This window comes from Apostichopus japonicus, chromosome 12 (genome assembly GCF_037975245.1).
Source record: "Apostichopus japonicus isolate 1M-3 chromosome 12, ASM3797524v1, whole genome shotgun sequence".
Classification (NCBI taxonomy): domain Eukaryota; kingdom Metazoa; phylum Echinodermata; class Holothuroidea; order Aspidochirotida; family Stichopodidae; genus Apostichopus; species Apostichopus japonicus.
Window position 1 is genome coordinate 7,012,358 of NC_092572.1, and position 27,183 is coordinate 7,039,540.

Consider the following 27,183-nt stretch of genomic DNA (forward strand, 5'->3'; position numbering starts at 1 on the left):
AGCTGCCCCTGGTTGTTCCTTTCCCCCTCTTCAGAAAATCACCTCTAACAACCACAATTTTCTCCTCACTTCAGATAGACTCCAACCAGCCGTCCTTGAAAAATCCACCCTCGCCTACAAACGTCCACGCAACCTACGAGACCTTCTTGTGCGTGCTGCTGTTCCACCTCTAACTTCTAATTCCTCACCCATTCAGCATGGTGCTTTCAAATGTGATCGTACTTCCAGATGCATCGTCTGCAGCCAACACATTGTTGAATCCAACTCCATCACCAGCCACAGCATGCAACTCACACACAAGACTAAGGGTCACATCACTTGCACTACCAACAATGTCATCTATCTAATCTCCTATAGAGATTGCGGCATCCAGTATGTTGGCGAAACCAAAACCACTCCACAACTTTCTGTCTTTGTCCCTCTCCAGTTTATCTCCTACCTCTTCTCTTCCCTGAAGCTTTCTTCTCTCCATCCCTTGTCGACTTATAATCCCTTTTCATCCATAGTATTGTGTTCACAATGCTCATTGACCTGTCTGTATTCTGCGCATTTTTTTTTGTTCCTTCTGTTACTGTACTGTGACTTGTCATTTAGCCTCTGAAGAAGATCCTGCTAGGATCGAAACGTCAGGTCAACTTACTTTTATATATTTATTTTATTATATTTATTTCTTATTTGATTTACTTCTTTATTTTTAATCTGCTTATTCCATAAGGTGGCATTATCCGTCTAATACAATGAAAATAATATGATGGAAAGTCTTAAACCATTTTATCATCATATAGGCTATGAAGGTAGACCGGGGAGAGGCAATGTGCTGGGAGGGTAGCATGGGGAAGGGTAAGTGCCATTGGGGAACAGGTTAGTGCCGTGGTATGTGAGGCTACTCAAGTTCTCTTTCTGGTGGTATGTCTCGTAATTTAAAGTGGCCGAATACACAGGTTTTTTACTGTTTGTAGATCCATCTGCTGCTCCAACAAATATACGGGGTGAGTCAAGCGAAACAACTCTCACATTCACCTTCGATGAGATTACCGAATCAGAACGAAACGGAGTCATTCGAATGTACGAAACCAAGCTCCAAGACTCTACGGTAACAAGTAGTGACGTGCCACCAGTCACGCACAACGTTACCCGAGAAAGGGTAATGTTTGATAAACTAAAGGATGGAACACCGTACATCTTCAATGTGAGAGGATATACATCCGTTGGTCCAGGAGTTTGGAGTAACGATGTTATAGCCAGTACGGTGCCAGGTAATTTCATATCACTTTGAATCACTTTTGAGTTTTATTTCTAATAGTTTTTGAATACCTATTGTAACGATGAATGTCTATATAGCCTACATCTGTATTTAATTAGTTTTATTTAACTCTCTCCTCGTTTTCCAGTTTTAAGAGTTATTGCAGTTATGCAAAATTATTGTATGACCGTTGAGCATGATGTGTCAGTGATCACAACTTGGGTTACCGCGTTATTAACGGTCACATATTTGAACGTAATGAAAACTATGGGACAAAAATCAGGATTTTAATTGTTTTACAAATTTAGCGTTTGGAAATTAAGAAAAAAAAATGTTTTGCTATACCTAATTTCTTGATGGGTATTGAATACATATAAATATACATATATATTGATACATGTATATATAAATTGTCTCCTTATGCAGGCCCTGGTCCCGTGAGAGAACTTGATGTTCATACCATATCGCATGACTCAGTGTCGGTTACTTGGCAACGACCGCAGAATGACAGTGGTCTGATACGGTATTACAATATCTCAGCTGCCAAGTCTCAACCAGGGACCAGTCTAGCAGACGTAAAAGTCGAACGGGTGGATCCTAACAAAAGCAGTTACTCAGTGACTAACCTCCAACCAGCAACCGATTACGTCATATCCATCGGTGCGGTGACGATGCTAACGGGTCCAGTGGAATCACAGTCAGTCACTACCAAAGAGTGGTGTAAATGGTTTTACTTTTTCTTAATTATAGTAGTGTAATAGTCTAGTCTAGCCTAGTAAAGTCTAGTCTAGTCTAAGCTAATCTAGTCTAGTGTAGTTTAGTGTAATCTAGTGTAATACAGTTTAGTGTATACAGTACAGTACATGGAAGTACAGTACAGTACCGTACAGAACAGAATAGTATAGTGCAGTACAGTACAGTGCAGTATAGCATACTAGTAGTATAGTATAAGGCAATAGTATAAGACAATAGTATAAGACAATAGTATAAAAGTGCGGTATAATATCAAAATAGAATTTAGTATAGTGTTATTTTCAAAGCAACGGTATGAAACACGTCCGATATTTGCTATATGTTATGGCCATTCGTTCTAAAAATATTTATTAAAACGGTTGTTTCACATATTATTACTTTCTAAATTTACACCTCTCTTCTCACTTTACTGGAATATGCCATGGTTACCGAAAAATAACAATGATATACTAGTCAGGCTCACTATGTTCAGAATTATAAATTCGTTGGAATTTTTGGGAGATTTGCAAATCTATACATTTTTGGAAACTGTATAGTGTCATCATCAATGATCATCAATGATGTATAGTGTAACAAGCAGAAAACCAATGTTTACCATTTGCCGGACACATATATGGCGGCTATCTTTTAACGGCTAAACCTACATTTGTAGGGGCAAGGAATCTAGTGGTACCAAGTACAATAAGCTAAACGTAACAACACCGCGGTCATCTTGGATTTTCAAAATGGCCGCCTTAAGAATGGGCGTTTCTCAGTATCTCAACTTCTAGGTGACATAGAGTCCTGGTTTTAACGGCTAAACGAGTTCGAGCTATCAACTCGCCCTACCACTTGTTTTGAAGCCATTGAAATTATCTAGGTCTTAGTATATTTTAGGCAGTCATAGGTGCCCAAATTTGGAAATGTGGAACTAAATACCGGGATGCATCATCATAACAAGGCAGATCCTGAAATGCGACCACTACAAGCGCGCTCTCCGTGCCCACATATACTCATATGTAGCACTTTATGAGATGGCACTGGAGGAATTCTTCACAGACAACCCACAACTGAAAGACGCCTGTTTGGAAGTAACGGAGGAAGTAGAAGCTGCCTGCACGGAAGGGGAGAAATGTACGAAGGCCGAATCCCTGAAAGAAGCCAACACCACGCTCCTTCAAGCCATGACCACTGCTGACAGACATTCAAGGACTGGGAGACTGATAGATCGAAGAATGCCATGTTCAAATCAATGATGAACTACATACACCGAGTAGAGACGGTCCTGTTCTTCGTGGCAGCATTCAGGAATGCTGACCTTGCGCTCCATCTCGAAGCTGGAGAAGCACTGAGCAAGATGTTCTTTGCTATGGACCGAATCAAGTACAAGCGACTCTGGCCCCGATACATCGCAGACATGTATGACCTGAGAACCAACCACCCCAACACCTGGAAGGAACTGGAAGCTGGTAACATATTCGTCACCAAGAACGAGATCCCGTTGGTATCTGTTGGAGCAGGCCACGCATGCGAACATCTGAACAAGCAGATGAAGGTTCGTGCTGGACATTGGCATCTCCAACAACGCCAACGCCAACGCCAACGCCGGACAGAGGTTCTTCATGGCGGCACCAGAACTGTCGTGCCTGTCAAATGAGTTCAGAAGTCAGTTTGATGCGGAAGTTGGCAAGGCCACAGAGCACCATGACCTTGGACCAAGTGCAGTCAAGAGGGATCATGACGCAATCGACAAAATCAAGGCTGCGCTCCTGGGTCATGGCAATCCATTTGCCACCGGAGGTGACCAGCTACACAATCTTATCACTCATGCCTACATTCCAGACGAGTACGTGCCACAGATCATGAACATTGACGCCACTGGGCAGAAGTTGTATAAAGAGAACGTGTCAGAGCGAATCAATGGGGACGTCAGCTGTGGGCACTAGTGAAGGAACAGAACAACAAGATATCTGGCAACAAGAAAGCCAGTGTGAAACTCTGTGACAAGACTGTAGACCTGAAGGAGACCAAGGATCTCTACGGAAGGCTAATGGTCCTTGCCAGCTCCAACCGAGACATTGATCTGAAACAAGCCATCGGGAACTACGAGTTCACGTTGACACCGAGGGCACTGTTCGCGCCAAACCGAGTAATGCTGCCATGCACTGACAAGTCAAAGTTGATCCACCTCCTTGAGAAGTTGGGAACAGCAGAACCACCCGATGACGATCAGCAGCAGTTGCAAGATGCAAGTGGTCTGCAGCGCGACGCAGTGGATTCTGAAACCATTGACTTCACACACACTGAGGGTGACACAAATCGCAAGATCGCACTGGTGGACGGTATGGTGGTCGTGCAGAAGCTGACAAAGAAACCAGCCACGGTAGTGACAGTCAAGGACCTTAGTGAATGCTTCAATGCCAGACTGATGTCTCTGAGAAGAGACTGTGATGAGATCATTCTGATGTTTGATACTTACAAGGCTGACACCCGGAGAGTACCACAAGAGAAAAACGGAGACAAGGGAAGGATCCGGTCCAATATCAGATCAGAGATGGCACCAGCATCAAACACATCCCGATGAGCCGGATCCTTTCCGATGACAAGACGAAGGCAGATCTGATTGAGTATCCGGCAGTAAGAACCCTGGAGTACAACAAAGACTCGTCCAAGTTGGTCATCACATCGGCCTCAGGACATACTACAGGCAACAACGCACTGCCCTGAGGACAACAACCATGAAGAGGCGGACACACTGCTGATCCACCAGGCAGTGCTGGCATCACAGCGCAACCCACCTGATGCAGAGTTAGTTGTCTTTTTTCCAGACACAGATGTCCTGGTGCTGGTCATAGCCAATAATGACCTGCTGCTGAGGAAAACGTTCATGTCGGTGGCCTCCGGAGTGATCCAAGTGCAACCAGTATGGACAGCTCTAGGTCCAGAAAAAGCAAAGGCTTTGCCAGCCTTCCACGCATTTTCGGGGGCAGAAAACACTGGGAGGTTCTCTCGTATAGGCAAGGCAACCTGGCTGCAAGTCTACCTAAAAGCAGACGGAGAAGTCGTCAAGGCTTTGCAGATGCTTTCAGATGCCACTGAAGTCACCGACGACCTGCTCTCTAGGTTGGCTGCATTAGTTTCTGCTGCATACTCACCAAAGGGCTTGCAGATTGCAAGCATCCCCGAGCTGCGATGGCATCTGTTCTGCAAGCATATGGCTGACAGTGACAAGCTGCCTCCCACCCCCGGTGCTCTCAAGCAGCACATCCTCCGAGTCCAGAGCCTAAACATAGTATGGGGTCAGACAAGCGTTGCTCAGCAGCAGTTCCTGGATTCTCTGAAGCACGGCTAGTACAAAGATACAAGTGGTCAGGTTAAGCCACTCACTACTGAGGTGCTCCCAGCCCCCAAGGCCATCATCAAGATGATGAGATGCCAGTGCAGAGCCGACTGTTCTACAGCTCGATGTTCTTGCAGGTTTAATAACCTATCGTGTACAGACCTCTGCCAGTGCGGCACTCAGTGTCAGAATGATGATGACTCTAGGAATGACATATTGTTGGCTAGTGACCATGATGATGATGAGTGAGAGTACTAGCTGAAGATCATGATGATGGTCCCTGCCCTTGAAGTTTAATGATAAACAATTATCATCGTCGGAAGTGTAATCTCTTAGTCATTCAGATCATCTACTATCATCTACATCTGTTATCATGTTTAGCCTATTGCACTTGGTGTCAATGGATTCCTCACCCCTACAAATGTAGTTTACCCGTTAAAATCAGGACTCTGGGTCCCCTAGATGTTGAGATATTGAGAAACATCCATTTTTAAAGCGGCCAATTTGAAAATCCAAGATAGCCGCCATATATGCGTCCGGCAAATAGTAAACATTGGTCTTCGGATTGCTTACACTACACAGTTTCCAAAAATGTATAGGTTTGCAAATCTTCCGAAAAATCCAACGAAATAACATAATGAGCCTGACTATACTGGTAAGGCTTATTTTCTGGTGGTATGTCTGGAAATTTAAAGTGGCCTAATATTCAGGTTTTATACTGTTTGTAGATCCATCTGCTGCTCCAACAAATATACGGAATGAGTCAAGCGAAACAACTCTCACTTTCAACTTCGATGAGATTGCCGAGTCAGAACGAAACGGAGTCATTCGAATGTACGAAACCAAGCTTCAAGACTCTACGGTAACAAGTAGTGACGTGCCACCAATCACGAAAAACGTTACCCGAGAAATGGTAATGTTTGATAAACTGAAGGACGGAACAGAGTACATCTTCATTGTGAGAGGATATACATCCGTTGGTCCAGGAGTTTGGAGTAACGATGTTATAGCCAGTACGAAGCCAGGTAATTTTAAATCACTTTGAATCACTTTTAAGTTTCATTTCGTTTTTGAATAACTATTGTAACGATGAATGTCTATATAGCCTTCATGTGTATTTAATTATATTTTTTTAATTCTCTCCTCGGTTTCCAGTTTTAAGGGTCATTGCAATTATACTATATGTAGTATAGCAGCTGTATATATATATATATATATATATATGTATGTATGTATATAGTAATTTAATAAAGAATAACACACCATAAAAAAAATATATATATATATATATATGTAAATATATATAAATATATATATATATTAATATATATTAATATATATATATTGTCTCATTATGCAGGCCCTGGTCCCGTGAGAGATCTTCAATTTTCTACCATATCGCATGACTCAGTGTCTATTATTTGGCAACCACCGCAGAATGAGGAGGCTATTATAATATATTACAACATCTCAACTACCAGGTCTCAACCAGGCACCAGCCTATCAGTCGTAAAAGTCGAACAGGTGGATCCTAACGAGAGCAGTTACTCAGTGACTAACCTCCATCCAGGAACCGATTACGTCATATCCATCAGTGCGGTGACGATGGTAACGGGTCCAGTGGTATCAAAGTCAGTCACGACAAAAGAGTGGAGTAAATGGTTTTACTTTTTTAAATTATAATAGTGTAATAGTATGTTATAGTAAAGTGTAGTAAAGTATAGTTTAGTTTAGTATAGTTTAGTGTAGTATAGTGTAGTATAGTTTAGTATAGTATAGTATAGTATAGTGTAGTATAGTGTAGTGTAGTATAGTATAGTATAGTGTAGTGTAGTGTAGCCAGTTTATCGGTAAAACGTCAATTTCTTTTAATTTTGTCATTTTGACGACTTGTTGTATCTCGGCAAAACGTCAATTTTCAAAATGTTGTCATTTTGACGACTTGGTGTGTCTCGGCAAAACGTCAATTTTAAAAATTTTGTCATTTTGACGACTTGTTATATCTCGGCAAAACGTTAATTTTTAGAATATTGCCATTTTGACGAGTTTGTTTCTCTTTCATCATCATGTTCAACGCTTCCGTAAGTAAGCATCATTCGTGCTTATCTTAATTTAAGAGGTTAGGGTGGGGGAGGCGTGTTAATACAAAGACTATTTTTGTGTTTTTTGTTCGATATATTTGAAAGTCTACTTAAATGAACCTTGTAGTTCTTGTACTCTCAATATAATGACCAGTTGACTATGATCAACGGAAACCGACTTGACACAATGGGCAAATTCACACGGCCAAACGTGGCCTAATCACTTTTTTTATTTATTTCTATTTTTCTTTTGTTATATTTATATATTATTTTATTTACTTCTTTATTTTCAATCTGCTTATTCCAAATGGTGGCATTATCCGTCTTGAATACAATCAAAATAATATAATAGAAAGTCTTAAACCATTATATCATCATTTCCGCTTTTTATCTTCGCATCACGAGGCTATGAAGGTAGACCGGGGAGAGGCAATGTGCTGGGAGGGTAGCATGGGGAAGGGTAAGTGCCATTGGGAAACGGGTTAGTGCCGTGGTATGTGAGGCTACTCAAGTTCTCTTTCTGGTGGTATGTCTCGAAATTTAAAGTGGCCTAATATTCAGGGTTTTTTTTACTGTTTGTAGCTCCATCTGCTCCTCCTACAAATATACGGGCTAAGTCAACCAAAACAACTCTCACTTTCACCTTCGATGAGATTGCCGAGTCAGAACGAAACGGAGACATAAAAACGTACGAAACCAAGCTCCAAAACTTTCCGGAAACAAATAGCGACGTGCTACCACTCACGCAATACGTTACCCGAGAAAGGGTAAAGTTTAAGGACCTGACGCCAGCAACACCGTACATCATCCGTGTGCGAGGATGGACATCCGTTGGTCCAGGAGTTTGGAGTATAGGCGTTGTAGCCAGTACGAAGCCAGGTAATTTCATATCACTTTGTAGCACTCTGAGTTTTATTTAGTTTTTGAATACCTATTGTAACGGATGAATGTCTATATAGCCTTCATGTATATGTAACTAGTTTTATTTAATTCTGTCCTCGGTTTCCAGTTTAAGGAGTCATTGCAGTTATGCAAGATTATTGTATGTCCCATGATGGTGTCAGTGACCACAACTTGGGTTACCACGTTACTAACGGTCACATAATTGAGCGAAATTGAGTTGGTTAGCATCATGTTTGATCTCTAGAGTAAGGCAAAATATGTCACCAAAAACAGAACTAGTATTGTTCGATACAGGTGTCGAACGCCTACAGTGAAATTACGACCTTCATTACCGGTTTCGAACCTCTGGATATACAATCAGCGTCCATAACCTAGTTGGCTAGGATGTCTGCATACAAAGCCCGGGCTCGAATCCCGGTGGAGGCTGGAAGTTTTTTCACTGTTCTGAATTTTCCCTCTCATGGTGTTTACAATTATATATATATATAAATAAATAAATATATATATATATATATATATATATATATATATGTATATATATATATATATATATATATATATATATATATATATATATATATATATATAGATATAGATATATACTGTGCGTTACTATACTGTACACTACATTGTACTGTACCGTACTATACTTTACTGTACTGTACCGTACAATGCTTTTTTTGTGTACCGTACTTTAATGTACGTTACTATACTTTACTGTACCGTACCGCACTGTACTGTACCATACTATACTTTATTGTAATTGTACTCTACTGTACCGTCCTGTACTGCACCGTACAATACTTGTTTGTACTGTACTGTACCGTACTGTACCGTACTGTAATGTACTGTACGCTACTATACTTTACTGTACTTTACCGCACTGTACTGTACTGTACCGTACCATACTTTACTGCACTGTACTGTACCGTACTATACTTTTTTGTACTCTACTGTATCGTACTGTTATGTACTATACGTTACTATACATGTACACTGCATTGTACTGTACCGTATTATACTTTACTGTACTGTACCGTACAATACTTTTTTGTACTGCACTGTACCGTACTGTAATGTACTGTACGCTACTATACATTACTGTAAAGTACCGTACTATACTTTACTGTACTGTACTGTACTATACTTTATTGTACTTTACTGTACCGTACTGTAATGTACTATACGTAACTATTATGTACTGTACTGTACCGTACCGTACTGTACTGTACTGTAGAATACTCTCCAATACATAAAACGTAGGTACGGTATCATTTGAATATGTAAACTATATTTCATAATCTATATTGTATTTGGAGACTCAATGAAGCTATTAGACACATCGAGACTGAAATATGAGAAACTTGACTCTTTCGTCGAATTTTTGGGTAAGGATATACCCTTATGATATTCTCAAAAATTTCGACCAAAATCACGACTTTCTCAAATTTCAACCGATGCGGAAAAGGGATGGAACTTTTTGAGTTGACATCAGGGTATTGCATTTGGAGACGAAAATTGAGCAGGATTTCACACATTTACCTAAAAAGTAACGTATTTGTATACTTCTTGATAAACGATTTAGTGATTGTAATATGTTAAGAAGGGTAAGTATGTAGATTAGCATACATATTCATATATTGCTCCAATTGACTATTCACTCTTAAGATCAAGAAGTGGTCAAAATAATGCAGACATGTAGAAGTTCTCACTGTGTAAAATGCTACATAACGGATAGCCGACACTCTGGCGAGTCATTTTACTTTACAAAGATCAGGTAAATATTTAGCAACTATTTAAGAGCCCATAATATGATCGCCACATGTGAACAAGCCTCTTTATTCACCAGCAAACAGATTTTAATAAGTTGCTCTTAGAATGAGGCCTAAATATGCACTTTGACATCCAAGTTTCAAACAATCCTGTTCGATAACATATCGACAAGAAAAGTTGTTCACACTCCTGTTTCCTTTCTTTTTTACCCCATTTCCAAACACTTATGCGGATTGTTATATGGGTTATGTATGATATTTGTCATCATACACAAGGCATTGAAAGCGTCTTGTGTGTGTTTATTCAGAACATCCACACAGAGACATGCATAAAAAAGGTAACTTATTCCATGTTGGGACAATTTTTTATATACTGTAGTGTTATGTCTCGCTTCAGAGCACTCGTATTGTCAGTACGAGCAGTATGAATATCATGTTTTCTATCAGATCAAGGTTAGGAACTGTTTGTTCTGACAATACCATAGTGCTTTGAGAACATGATATTGGAGTACAGTTTAAGATAGGTTATTAGCATTAAGAAATTGTCCCAACTGGCTGTAATCCTTACCGATAATACATGCATATTCATTAATACGACCTGCTCGATACAACCAAATGCTGGTGCCATAAATATTGTAAAGACATGTTAAAATAAAACGAAATAATTCAAATATGTCGATCCTTTTTCTAGATTTACGAGTATATGTGAGGTTTGTTTATGTCATAATGGCGTCGTCGAACTGTTCATCCAGAAATCGGACTGCAATCCCATCAGATATACCACGTGACACAAATAGTTTGTATGTTTTGAGTTTTGCGCACTTTTTTATTAAGTCTAAGGTAAGTGTAAAAGTACAAAAGGGCTCTGACGTATCAATTCCTGCCAGGATCTTCTTCAGAGGTTTTACTCTTGACACATTCATCACTTTTACATATTCATTAATTTTACATATTCATTACGTTTACACATTCATTACTTTTACATATTCATTACTCTTACATATTCATTACTTTTACACATTCGTTACTTTTACATATTCATTACTTTTACATAATACACATTCATTACTTTTACACATTCATTACTTTTACATATTCATTTCTTTTACACATTCATTACTTTACAACATTCTTTTACACAGGCTCTGTAGTGAATAAGCAGTTTTGCTAAGAGTTTTGTTAGATTTTGATTCTAAGCAAAGCAACACATATGACATTTTGGTTTACATAGTGTTAGGTTACATAGGCCAATCGAGTAAACTTGAAGTATATAATATTTGATTGTATCCTATATGGTAGCAGCCCAACGTACAGTACAATGTGATGTTCTATGGACACATCGTTTGCTTAATCTCCACTATCTTTATATATTGTTATATGATCATCGCAAGTGACATATCAAAAGTTTACTCTTTGAGAAAAACTTAAAACTCTTGCTTGACCTTGCAGAAAATGACAGGTGTCAAATGCTGCATTGCTGTGGTGAAGACATCTGTTATGCAACATTCTGCAATGTGGCACTGCATTTATCCCTAACATTGAACTCTTTAAATAATACATATAGCCGCAAATTGTAGTCTCAAGCAACATAATCTGTCCATATTTCATGACATTAGTGTGCTAAGATAAAATTCAAAATAGTGAGTTGGGAAGTAATGACATAGAGAATCATTTGATATGTGTTTTTACTTAATATCCTTCATTTTTTATTCTATTTTAGGGATATTTTTCTCAAACCTTATGTCATGTGTCCCAGGAGAATATCTCAAACATTTCAATCGGCTAACGATGTTGTAAGTATATATATATATTGTTTTGTTTTTCAAATTGTTTGTATGCCTGCTTCAAAGTCGAATGTTTCACAACACGGAAAGTGAATACATCAAAAGAATGGCATATTTGTTCATTATCGAATGAAAAATGATATCATTCTTGCATTGAAACACGGACTAGTAATAGATATAAATACCTGTTGGTTTGAATGTTATATTTCATTCATGTCTTTTCGTTTATTTATTCCAGTATAAATGTAATATTATTTATATAAAAAAAGTGAATGCATAATGCATTGAGGTTTCGATGACTTCATTGCACTAGACTTCTGCTTATTAGTAACAAGAACTAGCTGTACAATAGAAATGACTCGAACCACCATATTGATACAATTACACTATGGCATGATAAACATCTTTTAGGCAAAACAAATCTGAGGTTGTTAGAGCATCTATATTCCCAAAAATCATAGCAGCATCCATGGGCGTCAGCAGGTTTCAGAAAGTGAGGGGGACACTATACTCTCTAAGCGGAGCGCTACCATTGGTTGGCGCGTAGCGTACCAGAAAATTTTGGGTACATAAGACCCCCTAGATCGCAGGAGACGGCCTTCCTGAGTCGTTTTTAGTTACATCAGAACCAGATCTGTGAGGAGAAATTTTGTCTCACAAAACTAAATCCCGACAGAAAGTACTGGTAGAAAGATGCCGTTCTGACACCAAGGGAGACGAATTACACAGCGTCCATCTCAAAGGAAATATTGAAAAAGTGGCGCCGTCACCTCCGGGATGAGTGGAGTGGTATATATAATACATGCATGTAGGTGCGAGACGTCAGTTGTATGTGCCCAGGTACTTTAATAATAATAATCAGAAAAAGGCACCGCGCGCAGAGCGTGTGTAGCGCCTAGCCGGCACTCAACAATAAAGATCTACCATATCCGACGAATACATGTAGCCTTAATTACTTAACCCCTTCACCCCTATTCGTCCGTCCAGTTCAAGGGACTGGAGGTAGTGATATGAACATTGTAACTCATCACCATCTACCTGTATGGCTTACCTAATCCCTTGGAACCCATACAAACAACATGTGTGCAAGATTCAATACACTTTCGAATGGTCTCCCCCCCCCCCCCCCCGAACGAATTAAATGGGCAGATTTAGAATATTGGGAGAATGGGAGATAAATGACGGTGCAAGTGATAGATAGCAGGGGCCCAGTGAGTCCAGATTTCTTGACCTTAAATAGAAAATCGCGCATATGCATGTGATTTTTTTTAATAACTACTCTGAAAAGTGGGTGGGACAAATGATATGATATCCCCTCCACTTTTGAAAGTGGGGGGGACAAGTCCCCCCCGTCCCCCACCTGTTGACGCCCATGGCAGCATCAACAGCAAACTTGTCTCAAAACTCCTTAAATTGTTGAATACTTTGCGAATTATGACTGCTATCCAGTAGGAAATGCCTTAAGAAATAATTAAGGAGATGTCATCTTAAGTGTATCGGTATTCTGACTGGTAGGCTATTCTTCACGTTGTTGTGTTAACGAACCCCAAAGTCACCCACCGTTGCTATCCTAGACTACATAAAATTGCCCACAGGCCTAGCCAGGTGTGTTCGAGTTGTCCAATAATCATAAACGTGACGAAAGTCGAACGTTACTTTTAAGGCCTAGCTATGCTGAAGCTGGTGGAAGAGACTACACAACTTTAGATCAACAGCCGATCCAGACACAGCTCGTGAACACACTGCCAAACTAAGACCGTTTTACACAATTAATTCGCATTGAAATTGGTCATAGTCAAAAATCTAACTAGACGAACTGTTAAGTTTCATAAACGAAACTACATCCAACCTGAAATACGACGGGAAACGTACAAAGAGTAAACCTTTTATTTTGTACGCAAATGCATCAGCGGCACGTTGAAGCCTATGCAGATATGTTCGAGTGTTCAGTTTTAAAGTTTTAGATTCTATGGATGCCCATAAGCTTATTTCCAATCACAAACAGCCTCCTATTCATACAAGCCGTAACGCACATGTAATCTGATAGGCTGGTCGGTGGGAGATACGGTACCTTATAACACAAGGTTTCCACAATTTGGCGTGTGACTCCAAATGACCTTTGCCCTCCATAATTATATATACTTCTTGTACTGCACGCGTCACAACTACATACTAAAAATGAGATTCGTCCAAGCTTCCCTTCTTGAGATATCTTGTTTACAAGGTTTTCACATTTTGACCCCTAGTGACCACAAATGAACTTTGAGCTGCACAAAAATTAGGCTTCTTCTTGTTAATGTAGTACTCCTTCGCACGAAATACTAGATTGATCCAAGCTTTCCTTCTTGAGATATCGTGTTTACAAAGTTTTCAATTTGACCCCTGGTGACCCCAAATGACCTTTGAGCTGCACAAAAATTAGGCTTCTTCTTGTTAATGTAGTACTCCTTCGCACGAAATACTAGATTGATCCAAGCTTTCCTTCTTGAGATATCGTGTTTACAAAGTTTTCAATTTGACCCCTGGTGACCCCAAATGACCTTTGAGCTGCACAAAAATTAGGCTTCTTCTTGTTAATGTAGTACTCCTTCGCACGAAATACTAGATTGATCCAAGCTTTCCTTCTTGAGATATCGTGTTTACAAAGTTTTCAATTTGACCCCTGGTGACCCCAAATGACCTTTGACCTCCACAAAAAGCGATAGGCTTTTTTCTCATAAATGTGGTTCTCTTATACACGTAATATGAGATTGGTCTGTGCTTCCCTTCTTGAGATATCGTGTTTACAAGCGAGGCGTCACACACACACGCACGCACATTCGCCATCATGAAAGCAAAGGTAACGATTATCATCGAAACCAAAAATAATATATTTTCATTATTGGCTTAGGGAAATGGAAGATGCAAATGGAGACTGGTGGCGCTCTTTTCTCTGAGCTTGACCTGGCTCTTAACGACTCAAAGAATCTTCTGTTAGCCCCTTAGGATAGTAATAATCTAAATTATTATGCTTCGTTTCGATTTACGGTAATTGCCTTAAAGTTCCATCTTGTTTTTTGTTGATCAGAATGTCCCAAGGGATTTCGGGGGTCAAGACTCTTTACAGCGATGTCCGAGATAGTATAATCAGGATTGTAATCGTTTTCGAAGCCCACTTATGGAAGATAAAGATGCTGGGTTCGGACAGGCTACAGACTTGGTTTAACATCCCCAGAATGAAACAGCTGGTTTAGGGTTCATCATCTTCACTTCCTACCACATTAAAGAATCGCACATATAGGCCACGAGCTATTTCATAGTTTGTTTTAAAGTATTCAAAATGGGGTTTCCTTCTGCTCGTTTTCTTATCATATTACTCTCTTTGTTTTTCGGTTGTATGAAATAAAACTGGTGGCCTGTGAACCGATGGCCTACAATATTTTCAAGTTATACTGTCTAACTTTCTGATTCCCTCTCTCAGTAATTATGTTCCTTTACTTCTTCCAGTATGTTTTCTTTTGTATGTATTTTCTTAATGACACATAGACTATTCATATTTTTATTGCATGTAATTTACTCTTTTAGGGATATTATAAAGTTGACTTCATTTATTCAATTCCTTCGAGTGGTTAAATAGGATCGCCACAAACTGATACGTTTTAATTTGTGTAGCACACAACTTGTATTCCTCACGTTATTGATTTTACATCTCATTGTAACCTATGCGTTTCCTGCTCTTCTTCTTCTCCTTCTTCTTATGTCAAAGTATGTTCATAATTTTCATGTCTACTCTTGGTTCATATTTGCTTTCAATAACAACAAAAACTATTCTTTTTTATTATTTTTTTAATTATTTGGTAATTTCTTATGTAAGTAGACAGCGTATGTTTTCAATTAGTGGAGATCACTTTAACATAACCTTCAACACTTTGTAATGTAAGGAAAGTTTGTGAAAGGAATCTAATGAGTCTTATTTATAGTTGGTGCATTTTCTTCTCCTTAAAGGTCACTAGTATTATTAACACTTTTTTATTTCAAGTTTATCAAATGTCCTTCATATATGATCTTTTATTCTCTCTTAACTGTACATTGTGTTCTCTTCATTTCTTATCAAGTATTATACCTAATATTTATAGCATCCCAAATGAAAACCACAGCCAACAAACCAATTGAATTTGATGTTAAAGAATAAAAAATAAAAAAAGACCACTTACAAATGATACTTTCGTTCTCAACATTTATTTCAAATTTCAGCTTCAGGAATCCTTTTGAGGCAAACATAGCATCGAGAGGAACACAAATAATATTTTGTATTTCTGAGACAATCAAAGACTAGGAACGGATGCAAAAAGTTTAAAGAAGTTCAATCAGCGATATTAAACGGTTGGGAGCTTTGTCCTCTTCAACGCACGACAAAACAACGCATCCATAATGATCTGGAAAACAGGTGGTCCTTGTGAAACTATGTAATAGCAGCATAGCTTCTTGTGGATAAGATTTACATATTCACAAAATGTTTATGTTTTGTTAAAGATTTCCATATCTCATCTATTTCCTTTTTTCAATTTTCCGTCAACTTCTTTCTTGTATTGTTTTCTGCAATTAATAGAAAAAATGGGTATTATTCAGTTTTATTTGAGCCTTTTGAACAAATACAAAAGTTTTAAAGTAACATTTTGATTTTGGTTCTTAAAGGGGTAACTAAATCTAAGAATTAATATATGTATATATGTTCAAAGTATCTCTTTCGAGATCCGGCTTTAGGAATCATAAATGATTTCGAGTTGGTTAGCATCATGTTTGATCTCTAGAGTAAGGCAAAATATGTCACCAAAAACAGAACTAGTATTGTTCGATACAGGTGACAAACGCCTACAGTGGAATTACGACTTTCCTTACTGATTTCGAACCTCTGGACATACAATCAGCGTCCATAGCCTAGTGGTTAGGGTGTCCGCGTACAGAGCGGAATGCCCGTGGTTCGAATCCCGGTGGAGGCTGAAAGTTTTTTCACTGTTCTTGATTTTTCAACTCATTACGATTTTCATTTATATATATTCATTTGCCTTTGTCATTTACCTCCATTGCATATATATATATATATATATATATATATATATATATATATATATATATATATATATATATATATTTTTTTGAAATTTATCTATCTGATTCCGATAAAGTGATAGGACCCTAGGTGGGACAAAGAATTAGGAGAATCAACTTTATCAATCCAAGTTTTTCCTGAAGATCAGAATTGGTAGCAGGGTAGGGAAAGAGGAACAATAGACCAGCTATTTGGAACATTAACTACAGGATAAAATGATACGTTTATACCGGTGCTGTGGACGAGTGGATAAAGGCGGTGGCATTTGAAGCAATTAGGCTTAGCAATCGGGAGGTTCCGGGTTCGATAACCGGCCAGGTCATAGTAAGGTGGGTTTTTCATCCTAGAGCAATCTACGGTTTTCCCATCTGGAATGACTTTCTAAATTGGAAAGATTCCAAAGTTGAGCTAAAACATTGAATTGGAAGCCACCCGAAGTGTAAGTTGTAATCCATAAGACCTTGCAGGGTTCTCCCACATTTGTGGTCGCTTAAGCGTCGTGAATATAACTGCTGATTACTATTATAATTATTTTTATTATATGTATTACATATCTTCATTAGTTACCTTGATCTCCAACGAGGTCCGTGATTCCAAACTCTTCCAAATGACGGCAACCATTCGTCTGGAGTCTCTGAACTGTGATCAAAGTTGGCTCCCACCCTCTTGGGATTCAACTTTCGTTTCCTTTCATTCTCCACTGCAAAACAGATAAACAGACGAAGACAATAGGGACAAACAAAACCATACAAGAATAATTAGAAAGGCACAAACCAATTCGTTGAATATTGCAGAAGAAATGGTCTACAAATTGTATGTAATTTGTTATTTGTTTTTGCAATTACAAGACATTGAATATTACGAATATTTTCATTAATTCCCGGATAACATTCCAAGGCATCGTGTCATTTGCAAAATTCCCCTCAGCAATGCTAAATCCATATCAAACAATCAAAGACTAGTGGAGATGTAGGAAATGTGATCCTGTGCTACCTCTCAGTTAAAACTTGTTGGAGAAACCAATAAAGATATGTACTGTAACTGGATCAAATTTAATAGGGTTGGAAAAAATTTCAGAAGGTAACTTTTAACAGATGGAAGTAAAGTTAATCAAGTAACAAAACAGGGCAACAAGAGACAACTGTGGGGGAGAGCTTGACTTCAGCCAGGGGGAGAGGGGGACTGGTACCACCCTTCCCTCCCTCACCTTAACTAGAGGAAGAAGAGCCCACGTTATCACCAACTAAGGGAGCATCAGAACAAAGGACAAGTGAGGGGCATCCAGGGTTCCTTGGAAGAGAGGGCCCAGGAGATGAGTTATTAGCAGACACAGATATTGATAATACTAAATGGGTGTAATATTGCCACTCCACTTATTGTGAGAGTGGATTGATTTTGAAGGGTAACAGATTCGAAAGGAGGAAGCCCAGTCTCAATGTATAAACGATCGCCTGAGGAATGTTTAACTATTGTCAGTCTTTCTCTGCACAAATTGGAGTAGCTAAATGATACAAATTGCCATTGAGCAATTTTTTCGCTTTATTTTTAATATTACAAGTTTGTCAAAACTACAAAAAAAAGTCTGCACATTTCTTAAAATGTTGCAAATCAACCAGGAATGATCACTTTATAATAGGACGAAAAGAATAGAAAAGAAAAAGAGGACATATCCAGAGAAATGAATGGTATCAAATGCAATCAATTGTTTTGATAAAAGTTAATGCTGTAGCTTAATTTCAGTGCCACAAACATTTCAGAAAATGGGACCCCCCACACCCCCATCCACCAACTCCCTCCCCCCTTGGGTCTACAACATTAAATATTAACCAGGTAGCATACATACAGTGTTTTTGTAAGTCTTCTGCTGTAGGTCCAATGACCACAGTAGGAGTGTCGTCATGGGATCCACCCTCTTCTTGTAACCACGGTGGGACAGAACCAGTGTGAACATTACCTCTCAGGTTAGATTTCTGATGCCAAGAAAGAAAAAAGAAAAGCTCAGTTCAAAGAGAAGAATATTAAGTTAATTCCAATCTACTACAGAAATCCCGAAAATTAGGTAATACAAATTTACCAGAAGTCGTTTTACAATTTCATTTAGATTTAAATGGAAGAGGATTGAAACATGTCATTGAATACTCATTGGTATTTATGACTTGAGGTAGGATACTACAACTACAGTTGCCAAAGCTTGAGTTAAACCTTCTGTGGACTTGCAGAGTGTACTACAGTGCTGAAATTTCCCAAATTTGGCTAACATCAAAGTTGACGAGAAGATATTGAAAAATTGAATCAAATTCATTCAATACTCATTTATTAGCATTCAGTTGCAAAACCATTTTCGGAGAATGTCTTAGTTTGATCAATTGCAACTTTATGTTTTAGTAATATTTTGATAGGTTTGATAAACTTGTAGAACAAACCTAAAGAGCTACCTACAAGACAAATAGTGAAAAAATCTCTGAGGGTAGGACAAAATTTTGACCAAGCTCAGACAGTCACTTTACGATGGAAAATTCCGTAGCACATGAATCGACTAACCTTTCTGGAAATGACTGTTAATCCACCAGAGGAAATAACTCTGGCAGTTTTCACCTTCAGTAGGGGGTCTATTTCGGGCTGGAAGGAACCGGGTCCAGATGAGACAGAACTTGACGCCTTATCCTGGTTGACAACGGAGAGGCGACTGGAACTTGTTGAGGCACGCTGATCCCTCTGAATGTTGGTATGAGAGCTGTTAGATGATTCAGGGCTCAATCGGTTATCAGTTCTATAGACTTGTCTTACTGGACGATAAGAGGAAGAGTCTGTCACACCCATGACGGAAGGACCAGGTGTGTCACATAGGTCCTTGTAGGAGGTACCCGCCCAAGGTGGAGGACCATGACTGATGTTCCTCTCCTCACTGGAAAGATTCCAGTCATGTCTCATTGTGTGTGGAGTAGATGATGAGAGGGTGTCATGTCTAATCTTATTCTGCACAATGTTTGCATTGGATGAGTTCATTTCTCTACCAGGATGGTATCTTGTGGAACCATCATACGGGTGAGGGTTGACCGTATTTCGTACAGGATTACTGTGATGGATGGCTCTACCACCAACAATCGTCACACTGGCAGGAATCCTTTTGCCATCGCCCTCCAACGAGCAAAGCTCAGAGTCAAAAGAGTCAATCTGGTAAATATTCAGGAATGTTAGTTTGATGCAAACTAAATTAATAAAGTTAAAAGTGGGGTTTTCATTACGTCCAGGCCTAAGACATAGAAGATAAATGGTATAGTTGGAAGGAAAAGCGGATATGTTTGTTGACCTGGAAGAGGGTCAGTTGGGAGGGTAAGAGGGGGGAGAGGGGGGAGAATGATAAATAGTGACCAATAATAATGTAGACTAGGGATATCGGAAAGTGCAATACTATATTCAAGACATTTTAATTAAATACTTACCACTGTACCATGTATCTAGGGCATTTGACAATATTTTGATCTTATTTCCCTGACAAAAGTAATCAACAAAGCTCAAGATCACAAAATGATGGATCAAGGAAATTGGAGTTTGGTTGTGAGTGTCATGTAAAGATAATTGTCAGTGGGAGCTATTGTTTTCAGCTTTGTTGTACTGTCACCTGGTTAAACATAATACTTGTTTTATTTTTTTCAAATAGGACTAAGAGGTGTGCCAGAAAACATTTATCAACTATCTGGGAATATTATTAACAAATTTCAGATATATGTACAGAGCTCATTTGGTCTATAAAGAGTGCTTGTCATCATAAGGTCATAAGGTCACTGGTTCAAATCCTGTTCTAGCCCAATGATTTCTTTGCTCAGATTTCAAAACTTTTTTCTCCAAGATGTTAACTTACAAGTTTGATTAAATAACCCAGTTTTATGTGTATCCATCACGCCTGAAACAGAACGTAAGGAATGAAACTTAAGCAACTAAATTTGGTGTTAAAGTTCAAAACTTAATACCTTATAGACTTTTTTTTTGTAAAAGAGAAAGTGAATACTGGAATGGACCAGGATTCAAATTAGTGACCTCGGGTATACATGTCAAGTGAAAAACCAACAGCACTTCCCAGCCATTTAGCTGAGAGGTGAGACAATGGGAAAACTTTCCTAAGTAACTCTTGGGTTTTTTTTGTGTCAAATTCCTTCAATATAACAAGACACCAAGCCAATCTGAGATACTACAATATGGATTTGCTATTCAGAATATTTCTCTGCTTCTGTTAACAAACAATTTATGACCAGACTTGTTTGAAGGAGGATACACAAATTCGACTGCAGCTCTTAGACCAACCTCTGACCCGGGCTTGCTCTGAGCAGATGAACCGGCCTGCAATACTGATCTCCGCTTCTCGACTTCTCTGATTCGACTTGCTTCCTGCATAACAAAAATTGAGGGTATGGTAATGAGATACAACAAAATCAAATGCTTGGAATTCATTTTATAACATGGATCAGTGAGTGGTGTAGCAGATAAAAAGTGTTGGCATTTGAGGCAAAGAAATCTAGCATTGGGAAGGGGAAGGACGAGGCGATTGTGGGTTTCGATTCCTTGATTACTGCAAGACCCGAAGAACAATCTGTGAGGCATTCAACTTACTGCTCAAACATATGACGTAATTGTCTTGTGTTTGAAATTGAATAATAAATTGAATAAAGTCAAAGTATTAAATATTGGATTTGAAATTATATTACATTGAATTTACTTTCACAGAATCTCATCACCAAAATGAATAAATATATCTCTCCTTCAATTCTGAATCTGCAATATTATTACTCATTGTTGTGTAGAACTGTGGTACTGACATCGCAGTTTGTACTGCAGCAGTTCTCTTTTCTTTTCAGTAATTATTTGTAACGGTCATACTGTAGCGTAGTTGAAGTAAAGTGAACAGATATATATGTGGTACTTTTGTACATATAAGTGTGCAGTTAAAGGTAAAATCATATCTAAAATTTCAAAACTATGAACAAAACACAGCACACAGGGCTAAAATTAAGAAGAAACCAACAACTCTTGTTATTGCTTATTCCCAATGATGACATATAGGATACTGAAATATACCCTGTATGAATCATTGTACAGAGTTTAAAGGGACTTTAACTTAAAGAGCAAGTTTCTGACCTCTTTAATGGCTTGTAGAGAATCTTCTGTAAATTTGTCAAGGTTTTTCTTGCTTTTGTCTTCAAGGGATTCCAGCTTTTCCTGATTCAGTTTGTACTTGTCCCTCTTCTTCATGTCCAACTTATTAGTCCAAAAGAATTCATGAACTCTCTTATGATGCTCTTCACTGTGGAAAGGGAGAATGGGGAGTAAATTTGGTAAAAAAATATTATTTTAACCTTCAAAGAAAGGATTTACAAAATCTTCTCATTATTTACATGAACTGTTATCAAACATTAAACTGACCTGCAGAGGTGCTCAGCCCAACTTTTAAAATGAGCGATAATTTGTCCCAATCGTTCATGCTTTTTCACTTCTGCCAAGCAGAACGGACACCAAAATTTGTCCACAACTTCAGGTGGGTCACACTTGAGAATTGTAGGTCCAGAAAGGACACACTGCTTGGCTGGTTGCATCTGCATGACAATGAAAAATTAACTTTGTTTTTTAAATCTTAAAGCTGAAATCTTAACAATTAGTTTAGTTGCTTTTATGTGAACATCAAATAAAAGTTTGTCTTAAACTTAAAAATTGGAATTTGTGCAACCCTTTTTTTTACTACCTTCTTTCTTAATATTGAAGTCTCATGAGTTAGAATGAATTGAAAATGGCTTTCAAATATTCAACCTTTACTACTGCAGCTCTGCCTTGTCTTTGGTGGTCTAGATTCTACAAGGATTTGCCCATTATTACTAATTATGATGTATAGGCTTGTGTAAATCCCATGTGTGTTTTTTATTCTTCTTCTTCTTTGTCCTTTCAAGGACCTTATTGCACAAGCCATGTTTTTCAGACCTCCTCTGTTTTCTTTACAGAAACAGAAGTTGTTTGGTTTCAGTTCCTACTGTAAGTCATTTCTGATTCTGCATTTCTGTTGATGATTCAGTTTAATTCAAAACTTTGTCTCCCTCCTGTGCATACTTTCATAAATAATAACTATTAACCAAATCACCATTTAATAAATTTATAGAAAATTCAATTTTAATTTGATTTTAATTTAATTTTTTTATTGGAAATACATCATAACTAATCAAGCTAATGAACGGAATGGTTATGGGTTAGTAGTATCACACATAATTGGAAAAGTATTTCCAATAAACATCCCATCGATTGCTCCCAAATGAAGGGCAGGTCCAAGCTATTGTATCCCTAGAAGCCAAATTTCAAACTTTACTGAAGCACCCTAAATGTGGTGTCATGTTAAAGCTGAATTATTGAAGTTTCAGATTTTCATAATTTTTTTAATTTTTTTTGCCTATTCGAACAATTACAGCCAGCTAATTTGCATAAATTCAAATTGCAGTGTGACGTACGGGACATTTGGAATCCTATTTCCCTGCCAGCAATATGAACTTATTGAATATAAGTTATGTGGGACATGATACACCCTTCCTTCCAATAATTTTGACATATTATGTTTGGGGGTTCATTAATTAAATATGCTAATTAGCTAGTGTCCAAATACTGATGTCCCGTACGTCACAATTTTCAGCACTTTTTTTCAAGTTTTGATATGGACGAACAATTTTTTTTTGGTGATATTCTGTAAAGTTCTAATTAAGAACATTGTTCAACAAAATCCATCCCAAAAAAATTGAAAAAATATTCACAGCAAATCTAATTATCAAAATTAAAAATGTGACGTACGGGACAAAATGTGACGTACGGGACATAGTGTGGGGAAACCCTGTATTTATACATAATAAACATGCATGGGCTCCAGTGGGGACCTCTACTGGAAACCTTCCAATGCTTACCAATTTATTTTGTTGAAAGATGGTAGTTGTAACTTATAATCCCTGCATGCCTGAAGAGCACAACATGGCTTCAAATAAACCATTGACTGATGACCACCAACAGCCCAGGGTGTTGTTCAATATACTATCGGGAAGTCAATTGTGTGTGTGTGTGGGATACAGAATCATCTACAATGCTATTCAACATTGACGTTGAATGAGGACGACTTCAAGAATGTTGAGTTTACATTTCAACATTTCGTAGGCCTAATGTGAAGTGTGACTATCATGACTGTGCAACAATGTTCTTGTGTCCTGAACTTAGATAGTAGACATTGAGATTTTTAGTTACAAGTGTAGAGTTTTGCTCGCCCAATTTTTGCAGAGGACAATCACTCATGAGTTTGTTCAATAATCAGTATTAGGTCTATAGAGTTTTCTTTGTTGTACTAGTGTCATAGATGGACATTACTGTGGACATTTTGATATGTTTTGAATGGGATGGATCATATTTCAACTTGAGGGTCAATAGTGGGGAGTATGATACAGTGTTGTACAGTATACAGTATACCAAAACAGTTTTGCCACAAAAACTCTGCATCTTGAATCATTTGTGGTCTAACAAAGCTAGAATTGATGTTATGAGTATTTGGTCTGGTAACCAGTATTAGGTCTATAGGTTTCTTTGTTGTACTAGTTTCATAGATGGACATTATGTGGACGTTACTGTGGACATTTTGATATGTTTTGAATGGGATGGATCATATTTCAACTTCAGGGTCAATAGTGGGGAGTATGATACAGTGTTGTACAGTATATACTGGAAACAGTTTTGCACCAAAACTTTGCATCTTGAATCATTTGTGGTCTAACAAAGCTAGAATTGATGTTATGATGAGTATTTGGTCTGGTAACCAGTATTACTGTAGGTCTATAGAGTTTTCTTTGTTGTACTAGTTTCATAGATGGACATTATGTGGATGTTACTGTGGACATTATGGTATGTAATGAATATGATGGATCATATTTCAACTTGAGGGTCAATAGTGGGGAGTATGATACAGTGTTGTACAGTATATATACTGAAACAGTTTTGCATCAAAACTTTGCATCTTGAATCATTTGTGGTCTAACAAAGCTAGAATTGATGTTATGAGTATTTGGTCTGGTAACCAGTATTAGGTCTATAGAGTTTTCTTTGTTGTACTAGTTTCACAGATGGATATTATGTGGATGTTACTGTGGACATTTTGGTATGTTTTGAATGGGATGGATCATATTTCAACTTGAGGGTCAATAGTGGGGAGTATGATACAGTGTTGTACAGTACTGTATATACCGAGACAGTTTTGCACCAAAACTTGCATCTTGGATCATTTGTGGTCTAACAAAGCTAGAATTGATGTTATGAGTATTTGATGAATGTGTAGAGTAGATTTATACTTTACGCATTCCATGTTTTATGTAGTGGAATGATCTCACAAGTACAGTCACTGCTCTTTTCGATCCCCGAAAGAAGGAAATATGGCATTAAATTACCAATGACATTGTTCTGGCATATCCAAATTAATGTTTTTATGTAGAAATCAGCTTGTTATGGTATATTCAGGAATAAAATTATGAGTTTTCATAGTCAATTTTTATTTGGACAAATTGTCCCGTACGTCACATGTCCCGTACGTCACAGGACAATTTTCATTTGTGTAATCACTGAACTGGAATGGCTTCATATTTTTTTCTAATATGTTACAGCTTAGCCCTTGGAAGGTTAGGCTATTCACTAGTTATAACAGCATGATCACTGCCCTCCTAATTTCAGAGGGATTTCAGCATTGCTCTTTAGCAAAAAAAACACAAACTTCTCTGGTCCCGTACGTCACACTGTACATTAATTAAGATGGGACCTAATTAAAGCAAGTGTAGGAAATCTTCATGAGTTTGTAATAAAGTAGCAGCAATAACAAATATGAAAACCTGAAAAAGTTTCTGGAAAATAGATTTTTTATAACTTTTAGACACATTTAAGTCTCTGAAATGTCCCGTACGTCACAGTGCAAATAGCTTGGACCTGCCCTGAATTAAAATCCTGTTAGAGTTAATACCGAAGAGGTGACCTACCATGATGGCGAGTCTGAGACTTTGTGCAGATGTTTGTGTGCTGTTGTTTCGGCTAACTTCACCACAGGCGCTAACAACTTGATGCCACACAGTACTTAAGAATAGGTAAGGTGATCCCAGGTCCTACAGTAAGTTAGGCTAATCTGGCTAACCCAATTACAATGCTTTTGGATGGACTTTCAGTATAAACCCTTCCGACTACAGTAATGAAATATTCTGAGCACTGCAGACTATTATCAGTTCAGGTGTTTCATTGATGATGATACATAGTTTGCAATTAGCCTACTTTGCGATTTTCTTGCCTTTCCATTTACACAATATAGTAGTGTCATAAATAAAGTATGGTCACTTCAGCGATCTCCTTTTTTTTACGAAGTCAAGGCACTGGCTATGTAGTGTGTAAAGTTACAGAGTGCCAGCGCAGTCTAACCTAACTAGTAGAAAGAGAGAGTTATTGCTAATAATTTCAAAGAGTGTATGAGGTCTCCCAACATTCCCATGAATTGTAAGGTCATATTTCATTTTGACCTAGGCCTAGTTACTAAGCAAGAGTTCAGCAACATTTTGGGTCTTATAACTTTGCCTTATCGAGTAGGCCTAGGCCTGTTATAGTCCTACTGTAGTCTGACCTAGGTGCCTAAGCCTAGCCGTATGCCTAGGCTACACAATAATGTACCTTGGCTTCGAACTTGCGCAAAGCTGCATTCACTCGCTCTTTGTGTTTCTTAGTATACACGTGTTTTCTTCCCCGTTCGTCACTGCGGTGGCAAACGTGACAGTAAAAATCATCATCCATAATCGACTTGAAATCTAATGACAAAACGCTAATATTGGCTGCTGTTAGTGTCACCTTTGGCCAAACTAGCCTTACCCTTAGATTACAAACATATGCACTATGTCATGTGGGCCAGTTCAGCGAGAATTGAAAGCACTGCAAAACCAAGGAAAGCCATTGTTGTCACAATGTTTGTTATACATTAATAGTGGTGCCTAACCTCGATTTCTTCAATTTGTCCAATAATCGAAGTTCATTGTGGGATAATTTCTTCATTAAAAACAGTGCATAATTCATAAAATTCATTCGCAATCCTATCAAAAGAAGTAATCTGCAGGACAATTCTTGGCGAGGTTCGTGAAAGTATAGTGGTCACCACTATACTTAGTAACGCCGGTGCCTTTTTAATTATCAGGTCCCGAGTTCGAGTCTCAGGCT

The 27,183-nt window shown here is 38.1% G+C and overlaps 2 protein-coding genes across 8 annotated transcripts in view; one reads left to right on the plus strand and one right to left on the minus strand.

Annotated features, from left to right (window-relative positions):
- Positions 1 to 15,502, plus strand: part of LOC139977117 (angiopoietin-1 receptor-like) — a 38,529-nt gene extending 23,027 nt beyond the window's left edge. The window contains exons 15-23 of one of the 7 annotated variants that reach the window (XR_011796433.1): positions 960 to 1,256; positions 1,670 to 1,963; positions 6,044 to 6,340; positions 6,676 to 6,969; positions 7,979 to 8,275; positions 9,968 to 10,076; positions 10,763 to 10,871; positions 11,792 to 11,864; positions 14,923 to 14,985. Coding sequence is in view for 5 of the 7 variants with exons in the window: in XM_071986211.1 (XP_071842312.1) it covers positions 960 to 1,256; positions 1,670 to 1,963; positions 6,044 to 6,340; positions 6,676 to 6,969; positions 7,979 to 8,275; positions 11,792 to 11,864; positions 14,923 to 15,088 (1,718 nt within the window). In the remaining 2 variants the exon portion in view is untranslated. Of the gene's footprint in view, positions 1 to 959; positions 1,257 to 1,669; positions 1,964 to 6,043; positions 6,341 to 6,675; positions 6,970 to 7,978; positions 8,276 to 9,967; positions 10,077 to 10,762; positions 11,865 to 14,922 lie in introns of those variants that run through there. The other 6 variants (XM_071986212.1, XR_011796432.1, XM_071986211.1 and 3 more) reach the window with 6 other exon arrangements.
- A 671-nt stretch (positions 15,503 to 16,173) lies between these two features.
- On the minus strand, positions 16,174 to 26,869 carry LOC139977118 (centrosomal AT-AC splicing factor-like). The gene is made up of 8 exons (XM_071986217.1): positions 26,647 to 26,869; positions 22,363 to 22,532; positions 22,078 to 22,243; positions 21,247 to 21,330; positions 19,486 to 20,118; positions 18,788 to 18,914; positions 17,512 to 17,644; positions 16,174 to 16,430 (listed from the first exon to the last, which is right to left on the minus strand). Exons 1-8 carry the CDS (start codon positions 26,764 to 26,766, stop codon positions 16,379 to 16,381), a joined length of 1,485 nt encoding a protein of 494 aa, XP_071842318.1. The 5' UTR covers positions 26,767 to 26,869; the 3' UTR covers positions 16,174 to 16,378.
- Between the last annotated feature and the right edge of the window lie 314 nt (positions 26,870 to 27,183).

Bases quoted from the DNA above. Each gene is read 5' to 3' on its own strand.
- LOC139977118 (XM_071986217.1), bottom strand. From the start codon at position 26,766: ATGGATGATGATTTTTACTGTCACGTTTGCCACCGCAGTGACGAACGG. The intron at 22,244-22,362 runs GTCAGTTTAATG...CCCTTTCCACAG, and splicing joins TGGGCTGAGCACCTCTGCAG to TGAAGAGCATCATAAGAGAG. The intron at 20,119-21,246 runs GTTGGTCTAAGA...AATATTTACCAG, and splicing joins AGAGCAAGCCCGGGTCAGAG to ATTGACTCTTTTGACTCTGA.